This window comes from Patiria miniata, unplaced genomic scaffold, assembly GCF_015706575.1.
Source record: "Patiria miniata isolate m_02_andy unplaced genomic scaffold, ASM1570657v1 HiC_scaffold_16, whole genome shotgun sequence".
NCBI classification, from domain to species: Eukaryota; Metazoa; Echinodermata; class Asteroidea; order Valvatida; family Asterinidae; genus Patiria; species Patiria miniata.
The window spans coordinates 10,168,288-10,181,748 of NW_024037054.1; the positions used below are offsets into that span (position 1 = coordinate 10,168,288).

The 13,461-nt window shown below is 38.3% G+C and overlaps 1 protein-coding gene across 7 annotated transcripts in view; it reads right to left on the reverse strand.

The window, feature by feature from the left end:
* Window positions 1-13,461, reverse strand: part of LOC119722962 (ubiquinone biosynthesis O-methyltransferase, mitochondrial-like) — a 31,791-nt gene that overhangs the window by 7,985 nt on the left and 10,345 nt on the right. For all 7 annotated transcript variants that reach the window (XM_038193392.1, XM_038193388.1, XM_038193393.1 and 4 more), the window contains exon 3: window positions 7,205-7,439. In XM_038193392.1, the coding sequence (XP_038049320.1) occupies window positions 7,205-7,439 (235 nt within the window). The remainder of the gene's footprint in view (window positions 1-7,204; window positions 7,440-13,461) is intronic.

A 13,461-nucleotide genomic window follows, 5' to 3' on the forward strand; every position in this document is an offset into this window, starting at 1 on the left:
TGAAAATTGAAGTAATTTCAAGATGACTTCATCACGTGACATGTGATGTCACATTAATCTTAACCCCAAAAGGGCTGTTTCAGGGTCAAGTACAAAATACTACAGAAATACTACATGTGTTGTGCACACTTTTAAGGAAAGAATGCATACTACAGAGTACTACTCAGTAGAATTTTATAGGTTTAGGGGCTTAAACGTACATATTTTGAAGGCCTATATCTCCTGAACTACTGGTCCGATTGGGTTCAAAGTTAGTATGTACCTAGACCAGGTTGTGTTATAGATGAAAACTTAATGTGAAGTCACATTATAAGTACATATTTTGCAGGCCTATATCTTCAGAACTGCAGGTTCGATTGGGTTCAAAGTTGGTATGTAACTAGACCAAGATGTGTTGTGGATTGAAAATTCAAGTGACGTCACAATGACATTATCAAGAGACGTGTGACAGCATATCAAAAGTGCATATTTTGAAGACCAATATCTACAGAAGTGTATTGGTCCTGATCACTCCACCACACATGTCCTATCAGTCTTACATGATATAAAAATACAATAACAAATTACCGAAACAGTTGTATGTTTGTACACAAACATAAGTAAATGTAGTTTCTCTTTTATGTGAAATTTGGTATGAGCTGAGGATGGTGCTGGTTACAAAAGTGGGTGGACCTGATAACATAACTGCCAGAATCCTGAAAGAATTTGCATATGAGTTGAGCACCCCAATCACCGATACCACAACCACTTCATTTTCACAGGGTCTGACCGGGGCCAACTCAGTGGAAGCAAGCAAATGTAGTTCCCATTCCCAAGGTTAACCCACCGACACTTCAGAAACTGTGTCCAAGCTCACTCACATCCTTTTTAGCAAATGGGTCATAAGTTCAATCAAGCCGAACATTGACCCTCGGCAATTTGGAAATTCACAGGGTATTTCTACAGTTGTGATACGTTGATGGCCTCACCCTCGGTGAAATAGATCACACGCCAGTGAAAGCAAAATCCAAACCAACTTGAATCGTATGAGTACTTGGGCCTATCACAATGGGCTGACATTAAACCCTTTGAAGTGTCAAGCTTTACAAGTGTACTTTGGTAACAGAAACCCGCCAGTAAAGTATATCCAACTCTCAACTAGAACTTGTTACGAGGTTTAAGCAATGTCATCTTCCAACAAAGTTTGAAATGGAAACCCCATGTATATGAAACGGTCTCTAAAGCTAGTAAGAAATTGTTTATGGCAAGATAACTCTAAAAACATCGCCTTACTACTGAGGAACTTAATGTTGTGTATAAAGGCTACATTAGACCAGTCATGGAATAGACGGCCCCTGTCTGGCACTCAAGTATCACATACCATCAAACTGATCAAAGTGAGGCAATTCAAAAGAGAATTTGCCGAATAATGCTTGTTAATGATTACCTAAGTTATATAAAGCTCTGGCTTCATTGGGAATTCAATTTTCAAATTTAAGCCTGGGCGACTAGTGAATTTCAATAGTCGCGACTTTGAGAGTTGAGGGCGCTCCAATGGATTGACACGCTTTTTAAAGCTGCTCCGTGAATAAACCAAAAAACACCATTTTCAACCTTTACTAGCACTGGATTTGCTGAGATACCTTGCCACTTCTGCCGCCTCTTTCGTTCACAAGTCAAGGTAATCTTTATTTCATCCTATTCACCCAAATGCCGCCAAAAAAGACAAGAAACGTCTAGTCACAACTGACGATGATGTACATGACCATGATGACATTATGCCGGCGTCTAATTCCGACAGTCTCCTGACAGCGTCTAATTCCGACAGTCTCCTATCTGTAATTAGACAAGAGCTACATGAAATGAAGTCGGGAATTCAAGACAAACTTGATCTAGTCATTAGCAACCAACAATCACTTCTACTGAGGATGGGAAACATTGAGAACAAACACCTGGAGCTTGAGAAGTCTGTCAGTTTCACCTCCCAAGCTGTTGAGGACATTCAAAAAGTTAACTCGACACTCTCAGCCAACCTTATTGAAACATCGTCCCAACTGGAGTCAGCAAAATGTAAACTTCTTCACTTAGAGGAATCCAACCTGAATCTGGAGCAATATTCAAAGAGTTATGGTACAACCTCCGATTTGGAGGTATTCCAGAACTCGAGAACGAACCTCCTGAATACCCATATGAAAAAAATAAAAGAAATCCTGGCTGAAAAGTGTAATCTTGAACCGGAGATCGAAAATGCCCATCGCTTTGGACGCATACCCAAAACACCAACAGAGAAGAAATAAACAGAAATCTTCTAAAACTATTACAAGTATTATTTCAGAGGGGAATTTAGTTTCCAATCCTAATGAAATTGCTGATTGTTTCCATGATTATTTTACCAACATCGGTCCCAATCTTGCTAGTAATATCCCACCAGCACAGTCCTCCCGTGGTTTTAAAGAGTACTTGTCTAATCCAAATGAGAAATCATTATTTTTAACTACAGTAAACAAATATGAGGTGATTGACATAGTCAACAACCTAGAAAATAAACAGAGTTCTGGACACGATTCAATAACTCTTTCAGTGCCAAAGTACAAGGTATATTTGTTAGTTCGACAGTGTCAACCTCGTACATGTATGAGGTAATGTTCATACTTAAAATCGCCAAACCTCGTACATGTACGAGGTAGAGTAAGCATGTTATCACAAGAGGGCGCTCTCGCTCTTTCTAATAATATCATTTTCATTCAGGTACAACCTGTATTTTTTTTGTTTCATTTGAGTTCTTGCGAGAGGGCCCAGCACTGACACTCGTAGTTTCTGCAAAAAGTTCGGAATTCCCCTGTGTGCAGGACAGTGTTTCAGAGTGTATCACTATGTACGTGACTACTATTGACTTTCCAATATACCAAGGATATACCAGGGAGCAACAACACCAAATTTAGTGAGTAAAACTTATTTACTTTTTTTTTTTACAGAATTTTGAACAATTAAAAAAAATGCTCGAAGTTGGGTACTTTAGGGTTAAACTTTTCAAATTTCGCGGGCACTAAAAGAGTTAACACGCTTATTATTAAACATTTTATTTTAGCCATATGTGAACCACTGACACATATAATCAATGCTTCTTTTTTGACTTGTATTGTACCTTCTCAATTGAAAATTGCTAAAGTTATCCCAGTTTTTAAAAAGGGTGATCCCAACTATGTGAGCAATTATAGACCTACGGTATATCACTACTGTCGTGTTTTTCTAAGATTTTGGAAAAATGTGTATATGCACGCACTATCAAATTCTTGGATAAATTTAATATTTTGTCAAAATCGCAATATGGTTTTGGTAGCAAACATTCAACTTCTCATGCCCTTTTAGATTTTATTGATAAGGTTTCAAAAGCAATTGATGACTCTAAGCATACAACTAGGAATATTTCTTGATCTCTCAAAGGCTTTTGATACAATAGACCATGACATCTTATTGTATAAGCTTTCTCACTATGGAATACGAAGAACTTCTCTTCAGTGGTTTAATGGTTATTTTTCAAATAGATCCCAATATGTATCTATGGACGGTACTAATTCAAATTCTAGATTTCTCACACATGGCATACCCCAAGGATCAATATTGGGACCCTTGCTTTTTTTAATAAGGGAATAAATGTGTGCTCCGGAGGTATTTATCACTCTGTTTAAGACCGCTTAGAGTCTGGGTGCTGATAATTACCCGAGCTGGAGGCGAGGGTAATTATCAGCACCCAGACTCTAAGCGGTCTTAAACAGAGTGATAAATACCGACCGAGCACACATTTATTCCCATTCATAAATATACCTTTTCGGTAAAAAAAAATCAAATAATTCGTTCAAAAAATCCCGGTTTTGTTCAACAAGTTCACTTCATGCTTTTTGAAACATCCCTCTAGCAAAATAATGGAGTGTTCAGCTGGCGAGTAAGATGTAAACAACCCTTTTATGGAGATTGACGCGCGCGTAGCATGTTCTGCGCGATGTCTATAAAATTCTGACTCGCTGGTAATGTTGCGCAGGCCTACGTGAGGATTGTGAACGTTCAACCAATGAAATGGTAAGAGGCACTAGATTTTTAGGAGTCCACATTTTATGTGACACTGGAAAAGTGTTTAAGACCAGCTAGCCATGTCTTTATCATCCGTTTAAGACCGGCCACTTGACGGGCTCTCGACCAATAGGAATAGATAAACTGTCTGAGGTATTTATGAATATTAATGATTTTACAAAATCCTCTGAGGAACTTTCTTTCATATTGTTTGCCGATGATTCTGATATATTCTGTTCTCATAGTAACCTTAATTATCTGATCAACAAGATCAATAATGAACTTATATCTATTGCTAATTCAATAAGCTGTCAATAAGCTATCTCTTAATTTTGGAAGACAAATTTCATGTTGTTCAGCAATTCTGCCATTGAAATTCCTTGTGAAGTAAAACATTTTTAACACCGTTATCAAAAAAAACGATTGCTGTAAATTTCTGGGTTTGCTTATTGACTCTGGATTAAAATGGAATAATCATATTGACCATCCATGTAGTTTCTACAAATACTGGTGTAATTAATAAGATCAAATATTTTGTTCCAAAAAGTGTTCTGGATTCTTTATATAACTCATTAATCTAGTTATATCTTAAATATGGAATACTTGCCTGGGGGGCCAGTTCGGTCACTAAATTGAACAGGCTGTTACTTCTTCAAAAGAAGGCATTATACGTATTATCAATTTTGCCGACTTTAACTCACATACAAATCCCCTCTTTTGTAAACATAAAACTCTTAAAGTTACTATTTAATTAAGAGCATGTGCCTTGAGCCTGGTCATTCATATTCTGATGTACGGGTCCGATAACGAGTACTTATTTTCCTGCACTCATTTACTCGCACACTTGTTTTCTACTTTTCTTGTACAATTGTTTTCTTCCAAAACTAAACAAAACAACTAATTAACAAAAACAAAATCTCAATATTCGGCTCAATGCACACGTACTTGCTCAGGTGCCCATTTCTTACAAGCTCTGCTTCTTTATGGGTCCCTCCACAGTATCTTTCATACTTATTGTTTGCTTACCTTTGACTTTATTCAAAATGTTTTTCTGCTGTTTTCTATAAGATTGTCATTGTCAATGATATTTTTTTGGTACTGTGGAAATAAACTGAACTACTACTTAGTTGGGATAAATAGTCACGACTAGTCGACTAGTCATGACTAGTAACATTATTTATTTATCAAGTAATACTTCTAATCATGTGGGGCAGAAAAAACAACAAGAGGTCAGTGTGTCGTGATCAGACGGTTCCATATTGTTTAGGACAGAATTGATTATTATAATTACCTATTGTGTAAAGTAAAGTCTGCGTTCTATGAAGCATTAAGCCTTTGATACGCTTGCAACGTAATGACGGAATCACATGTGTCATGTGAGTACTACATCATTCATTGTGGGGATAACCCCGATTTACTCAGTTGCGAGTGATCACATTAGAAAATATACACTGCCTCTGAAAATGGCATTTATGTTCTCTCATTGTTGCTATTAAATCCTTATTAGTTAAAAAAAAATATTTTGGGGCCATTTTTTAATTACTTGGATCACAAATTTTAAGGTGTGGGTGACTTGGGAATCCCAATAGCCATAGTCGCAACAACATGTAGTCATGGCATAACGACTAGTAAACTATTCAGAAATTGATAGTCGCGACTACCAATACTTTTTAGTATTGCACTTGTCACACATGCGATAGACTGACAAGTTGTGTCAAGAGTTTGCTCTGGAAAGGTACAGGTCAGGTAATTTCAGTCAGTGGTTTCCAGTGTCAAAAATGAGCCACACTCTATGCCTCAGATCTTGCCACTCCATAGATGAACAAACTAGCTCAACGAATAGATTTAGGAACAGGCCAGCGCCATATCCCACAAGAACTCTGAACCAACTGTTGGGCTAATTTGTGGATTGTGAATAAATATAAACTTAAACCTGTACTTAAACTTTCCATTGTGGTGTCAGTGATTACGTGGGGGTAAATTTTCAATATGGGTTTTAAATTAGCATTTTTAAAAATTATTTAATTAACTTTATAAAATGTCAGGGATTTTTCTTAAATATTGAAATAATCAATGTACTTTAAAATTAATGTGATTTTATGGTATAATTGTAATCCACCTTGCAATTTAACCTTTGGGCTACCATTACCAAACAAGATGGAAAATAAACCAGTAATAATAATACATGTAATAATAATAATCATTTGCACCGGAGGGTAAACAATACCCATGGACTATATAAAAACCTGACAAATATCTTCTTGTTATACCATGATATTCCCTTTGATAAATGTTTCAAGTCTTTAAGATGTATGCGATAAATATACCTGTAAGTCACTATTTGTAATTAGACAAATTTTGTGTTTTATTTTGTATTCGTATTTTGTATTTTTGGGGGGGACGCCTCTACACGTCAACACAATCTCTCTTGTTTTACTATACTCTCAAGGACAATGCTTTGTGTTTTCCTTTGTCCCGGTTATATAACACTCTCCTATAGACTAAGTACACAAACTTACTACAGAGGACCGTTTCCAACAAAAGACCCAACACCCGAGGACTGAAAGGATCTGTTGTTCTCCCTTTGTGTGCCGGTCCTCGGGGGTTATGTAGAACACGTACACAAGCACACATCTTTATTACCATACTTATTACCTAGCTTGTGGACAGGGTCTATTCCATAGGTACAATCAGTGGCGTATCTGATGTCAAGGAAGGCAACCGCATTCGCACATCCACGCCAAAATGTAGACACATTTTTTTTCTCATTTTTTTTGGGGGGGGGGGGTTGATGGTACCATCTTCCAAATGGGGGAGCTCTTCAAAACTGACAATAATTATGCATACTGATATATATGCCGATTTTCACAACGCATTGTTATGGTTTTGGAGCTTGGTTTTCTTTTCTTTTTCCAAGTCAGAACTCTAGTAACCATTCAGGAAATTAATTACTGCACAAAATATCTTTCACAAAAATTCGACGAGTACGAGAACAACACCACTGCCAATTGAGGATACGAGTAGCTTTCAGAAACCTTGCGAAAAATTAAAAAGTGGAGATCAATGGAAAGGGCAGTTTTTTTTAACAATTTATTATGCCCTCAAATCTCAAGAGGGATCTGTACCATTTCTTAATTTTAATCACACAGTAACTCACCTCTGATAGAATACCTCCACCACATCCAACATCTAAGATGACAGTATCAGTCAATGGTTGCGATGAAACTAGGGACTGAGAGCCAAATTGATTGACAAGTCCATCTCTTATCAGAGGGACACGAAGATCATTCAGACTATGAAGTGCTTGAAATTCACCATTCACATCCCACCAAGATTCAAACAGGCTCCTGAATTTAGCAACTTCCTTTTCATCAACTGTTGTGTACAAGAACCTTTGATTAATAGACAAGTAGACAGATGCATTTAGGATTGACTGGTGCATTCTAATAAAAACCAAATATTTTAGAATTCTGTTTATTTTTGTTGGAAACATTATGTTTATTATCGGCACTATTCATCTGACATGTATGCATGTGGGCCTATTCAAAAATACTGAAATTTTACAACGCCTGTAATCTTGGGGGAAAACATTAAAAATATCACATTTCGAGCATGTCAAAAAAGTTGTGATACATGTACATATATTTTAAAGTGGTTTATAACCATAGATTACTTCCTGAATAATGTGTTGGCTATATGGAGCGTTTTAATGGATTGATCAGAAGTGTACAGTGAAGGTATAGACTAAATTCATTGCATCATTGCAGCACACATGGGGATTTTTTTTGTGCTACACAAGCAGTCACAAAATGCAGTACAGCATACACATTCACTGCAAATTTACAGCTTATATCCATAAAGAGAATAATGTGTGGCTCCGTGGCTTAAGAACAACATGCATGCATAGCAGATGCCATGGCCGAACTGCATGGTCACACTGCATCACTTCATATCTACCGGTAGTTTGGTATTGACCTAAAAGTGGAGCTTTGTTCCCTTATAGGAACACGGCACATATGGGGTACACAATCACCAGTGTAAGTGGAAGAGCTACGGTACCGCACAGGAACCAGCACGCATTGATCTGCGCATCAGTCACAGCCAGCCTGAGCCAGGCATGCAACTGGGAATTTGGAAAAAACAAGGAAATTCCAAACCACACAAGACTTAGTACTGTGTTTTTCAATTTGTAATTGTTACTGAGAAGTAAAAAACGAGGAAATTAGCGGATCCGAGGAAACGTTGCATGCCTGCACAGCGCATGTACATGTAGGTATTACATCATCATAATTTTCATACATCTCTAGATCACTGCTAAAACAAATTGAAACATTTTCTAACTTTTTTAGTCAAAATACTCCATCTTGAAATGGTACTCAATTTCAAATTGATATTTCACCAACCTCGTGCCCCGTGGGTACGATTTTGCAGCGCCATGTTGTTTCCCATCATGCCTTGCGCGATCGTAACCCCTGGAATTGTGTAATTTAAATGTGCCAAAATACGGTACATTAGGCCAAAAAAAAAAAGTCTCCGGTTTCTGGTATGGAGCTTGCCCAAAAAGTGGTGCGGGGACGCGGCTTTTTTTTTTTTTTACCCGACTTTTTTGATTCAAATGTCGGCTGATGACTGTAAATGGTGCCCGACTAAACTTAGTGCAATATATGGGAGTCCAGAGAGGCCACATAAAGCTTATTCTCGATCATAACCCCATCGAAAAACACGTTGAAATTGCGCAGCAGCAGAATTCCAGTCAAACCAGTGAGTTTGGCGGTTTTGAGACATCATCTTTCATTGAAAAAAAACTTTTTCATTTTGCCGACGCACATGGCTACGGCGACGCGCGCGCATACCAGAAACCGGAGACTTTTTTTTTTTGGCCTTATAATTAGGGCTGCAGTTTATCCGTTTTTTGTGCCGACGCCATGTTAAAATGTTAAAAGTTGTGATTTTGAAGAATCAATCCTTTCAAACACAACGTTTGGACGTTGTGTTAATTAGCAAAGATTTGTATTAAATGTACGTACCCCTTTCGTGCCTTTACAACCACAGATACAGGGGTTTTTTTAGCGAAAAACGCGGCTGAGATAATCCATATCATACAGGCATCACGACTTTTGAATCCTAATTTTTTTTTTTGTACGTGACGTTACGTGCAAAGCACGCGAGCGCATTATGGGGGCGCCTGGCGTGCAATCTTCGAAATGCGCGCGCAGTACGCTGTGAGTAGCCATTCAGTGCATTTACGTCATCATCACAGCCAGGGGTTTAGTTTAAGGAACGAGCACGCGCCCCTGGAGTCGAGGCTGATATTTCACATACTGCATAAGGGCTTAACCATCTCAGGGAATACTTCAGAAATGGCAAGTATGATACAGAAATGAGTACAAACCTGGAAGTATTTCTGATTTTTAGGGTTTTTTTTTAATAAATCAGGCGGCATTTTTGGTTTTGGCTTGCAAGTGAGTACACATGTGGTAGGGTGGATAAATGGTAGATGGCAAAGCCAAATTTGGCTCGAATCACGCGATGTTCCTTCCTAAATGCGTTGTGGGTGCACATCGTAAATGTAGCAACAGTATGTAGCTCCAAAATGTCTCGATAAATATATTTACTGATTGTGAAAATGCTTTTTCTGGCGTCATCATTCGATCTGATATTCTACCTGGACTACACTGGACCATCAAGAGTGAGTTATGAGACCAAAAAGAGGTAGAAATCCTTCCAAAAGCAATGCATCAGATCTCGAATCTACTGGTAACCATGAAGCTGGATCCATTCAGCATGTGTCTTCACTGGAACAACAAGGACAAAAGGCACAATTGTCATCTTCACATAACACAACACAAAGGGACGACCCAACAAGGTATCTCTTCTAAACCAACAACTAAGACTGTACCAGTTGACGCCAACAGCAACCCCAAACAAAATGCTGAACTTCGGGAACAGATTGCTAAATCTATCATCGACGATCCAGCTACCCTGAAAGCTATCATTGATCCCATCGCTACACTCCTCGCAGACAAGATCATCGACTCTGGTCTCATGATGGGTAAGCTTGCTGATAGTCTAGTTGCAAGTCAGCTTTTTGTAGACTCCATAGCATTGGCTGTGCAAGAAACCATCGCACAAAATGTCTACGAGGCCACTTCAACGGATATCAACAAACACTCAGACCAACTGGAAAAGATGTACAATCAAAATCGGAAAATATCCGATCAAAACGACAAGTTGAAACAGGAGATTGATGATCTTGAGCAATACAGCCGTCGGAACTGTCTACTGATACACGGTATTCCAGAGACCCCCAACGAAAATACCGACAAGATCTCTCTTGAGGTACTCAACAATAAACTCAAGCTAGATCTCCACTTGCATGATCTAGATAGATCTCATCGCCTTGGCAAGCCCCGGAAATAGACGACCCCCTCTGGTGCCCCCAACGGCCACGCCCCGTCATCGTAAAGTTCACGAGCTATAGATCACGCTCGCTGGTATTTGCCAACAAACGCCATCTGAAAGGGTCTCCTGTGCACATCACCGAGAACTTGACAAAAAGGCGACATGAGCTGTATCAAGAGGCCAGACGACGATGTGATGGATTTGAAGCCATCTGGACCAGAGATGGTAAGATCATCTTGCTCTTGAAGAACAAGACAAAGACATCAATCACCACCCTCAAAGAACTGAACAAACTTTGCCCATAGACAAATGGTTTGTAATATCAAACATAACGACCTACTGTTCTCCTTGATTTTCTTGTTGATTACGTTCAAGTAATTGTTTTGTTAAATATATCCTTAAGTTTCAGTGTGTTTACTATTATCTGTTGAGACTGTTTTTTGTTTGTTTTTTGTCTAAACTTCCAGTTTTGCCTCATAATTTCATTTATACATTTTGTTATTTCCTAATTTAATTCTCTTAATTTGTGTGCGTTATTTGTTGTGATGTTTATTGATAACGGTTCATCTAATGACAATGACGGCTTATTTTCTTTTGGTGATTGTAATTGCTCCTATTTTGATACCAACAGCTTCAATAATTTGTAATTCAGTAATTCTTAGTTACCTGATTTTTCAATTGACTACTTCAACGCCAGGAGTCTCTGTAAAAATTTCTTTGGCGTCCAAGATTACCTCTGCTCACTGAATCATTCGTTCTCTGTATACGAAAGATAACTTGGTTTAATGAAACTCCTCCTCCCTATGTTCACCTGAACAATTACCATCTTGTTCACTCTTCACGTAGTTACAAAACAGAAGGAGGAGTTGCCATGTTTATCAGTGATCATCTTAATTTCAACACCAGAGATGATCTCATGATTTCGTGTGTCGACTTTGAATGTGTCTTTATTGAGATCAAACGTGACAGTGGTTGTAATCTTATTGTTGGTAATATTTACAGAGCTCCTGGTACATCAACTGATAATTTCAATAGTTCCTTTGATTGCTGCCTAAACAAAATTGCTTCTGAGAAAAAACTGTGCTATATAATGGGAGACTTCAACTTTGACTTGAACAAGTGTTCTACTCATCGACCAACAGAGTATTTTGCAAATACATGTTATTCATATGGTCTACGTCCATTGATAGACAAACCCACTCGTATTTCTCCACACAGAGCTGCTCTCATAGACAACATTCTTACTAACAACGATACCAACACTTGCACTGCTGGAATACTTTACGCTGATATTTCTGATCATCTTCCCTCTTTTCAGATCACCCCTGACTGTTTCACTCGTTATAACCCCCCTCCCAGCACATATACTACCAGAGACATCAACAGCACCACTCTTTGAGCCTTCAATGCAGATGTTCAGTACAACGACTGGAGTCAAGTCTATGAATGTACTGATGCTGAAAGTGCCTATAGCACCTTCCTTACTAACTTCAACGATCTTTACAATCACCACTTTCCACTTGTTACAAAGAAAAGAGGCAGCACAAGGAACAACCAGCCATGGATGTCTAGGGGCATATTGAAATCGTGCAATTACAAACGGCTTTACCGACGATTTCTGCAAAACCCAACAAAGGCCAATGAACAAAGGTACAAAGCCTTTCGTAATCGTCCTACCAAAGTCATTCGTATGGACAAACAGAATCACTATGCCAGCAGTTTCTCCGCTAAAAGAAACAACATCAAAAGCACTTGGCGTGAGGTCAACAATATCCTTGGCAAGAACAAGAAAGAAGATCTGCCTGACAACTTCATCAATGGCCAGCAGATTATTTCCAACTTACCAGATATTGCCGACTCTTTTAATGACTACTTCTCTAATATTGGTTCCAGACTTGCTAACAAAATCCCTCCTTCAAATGTACACTTCACAGACTATTTGCACACCTCTAACAATTCTTCTCTTTTCCTTACACCAACCGACTCTGATGAAATCTTTCAGATTGTTCAAGATCTTAAAGGTGATACGTGATATGGGTTTGATGCTATCCACCCTTCTGTTGTCAAATCTTCTATTCCTTTTATCTCTCATCAACTAGCTCACATCTTTAATCTCTCTTTTCTAACTGGATCTGTACCTTCTAATCTTAAGATTGCTCAGGTTACCCTGGTTTTCAAAGCTGGCAATCGCCATGATTTTTGTTACTATCGTCCTATTTCTGTTCTTCCCTGTTTTTCAAAAATCTTAGAAAAGCTTGTCTAAAAGCGACTTTTCAAATTCCTTTCCCAATTTCATCTTCTTTATGACCGGCAGTTCGGTTTTCTGATCAGTTACTCTACTGATATGGCTCTGATCCAACTTGTTGATTCTCTGTCCAACTCTCTTTCTGATAAACTATCTTCTATTGGTGTTTTTATCAATCTTTCTAAAGCCTTTGATACTATCAACCACTCTATTCTTCTCTCTAAACATGAACATTACAGCATTAGAGGCATCTGTCATCAGTGGTTTTCTGATTATCTTAACAACCGCAAACAGTTCACCACTATCAAACAATCTTCTTCTTCTCTTAAAATAATTCATCATGGCATGCCTCAAGGTTCTATTCTTGGTCCTCTTCTTTTCCTTATATATGTTAATGATCTTCACCGCTCATCTCACACTTTGTCGTTTATTCTTTTCGCTGATGACACTACTAATCTTTCGTCTCATACAGACTTTGATTCATTGGTCAGTAACCTCAATACCGAGCTTACTAAAGTTTCTTCCTGGTTTCAAGCCAACAAACTCTCTCTTAACTCTAGCAAAACTAAATACATGGTCTTCTCCAGGTCTCAGAATTTTTGTGGTAATGGAACAGTTAAAATCAATGATACTGCCATTAGTCAAGTCCATTCCACAAAATTCTTGGGTGTTACCATCGATGACAAACTTTCCTGGTCCAACCACATTACTACTGTTTCCAAAGTCATCAGCCGTAACACTGGTGTACTTTCTAAGCTCCGCTCCTT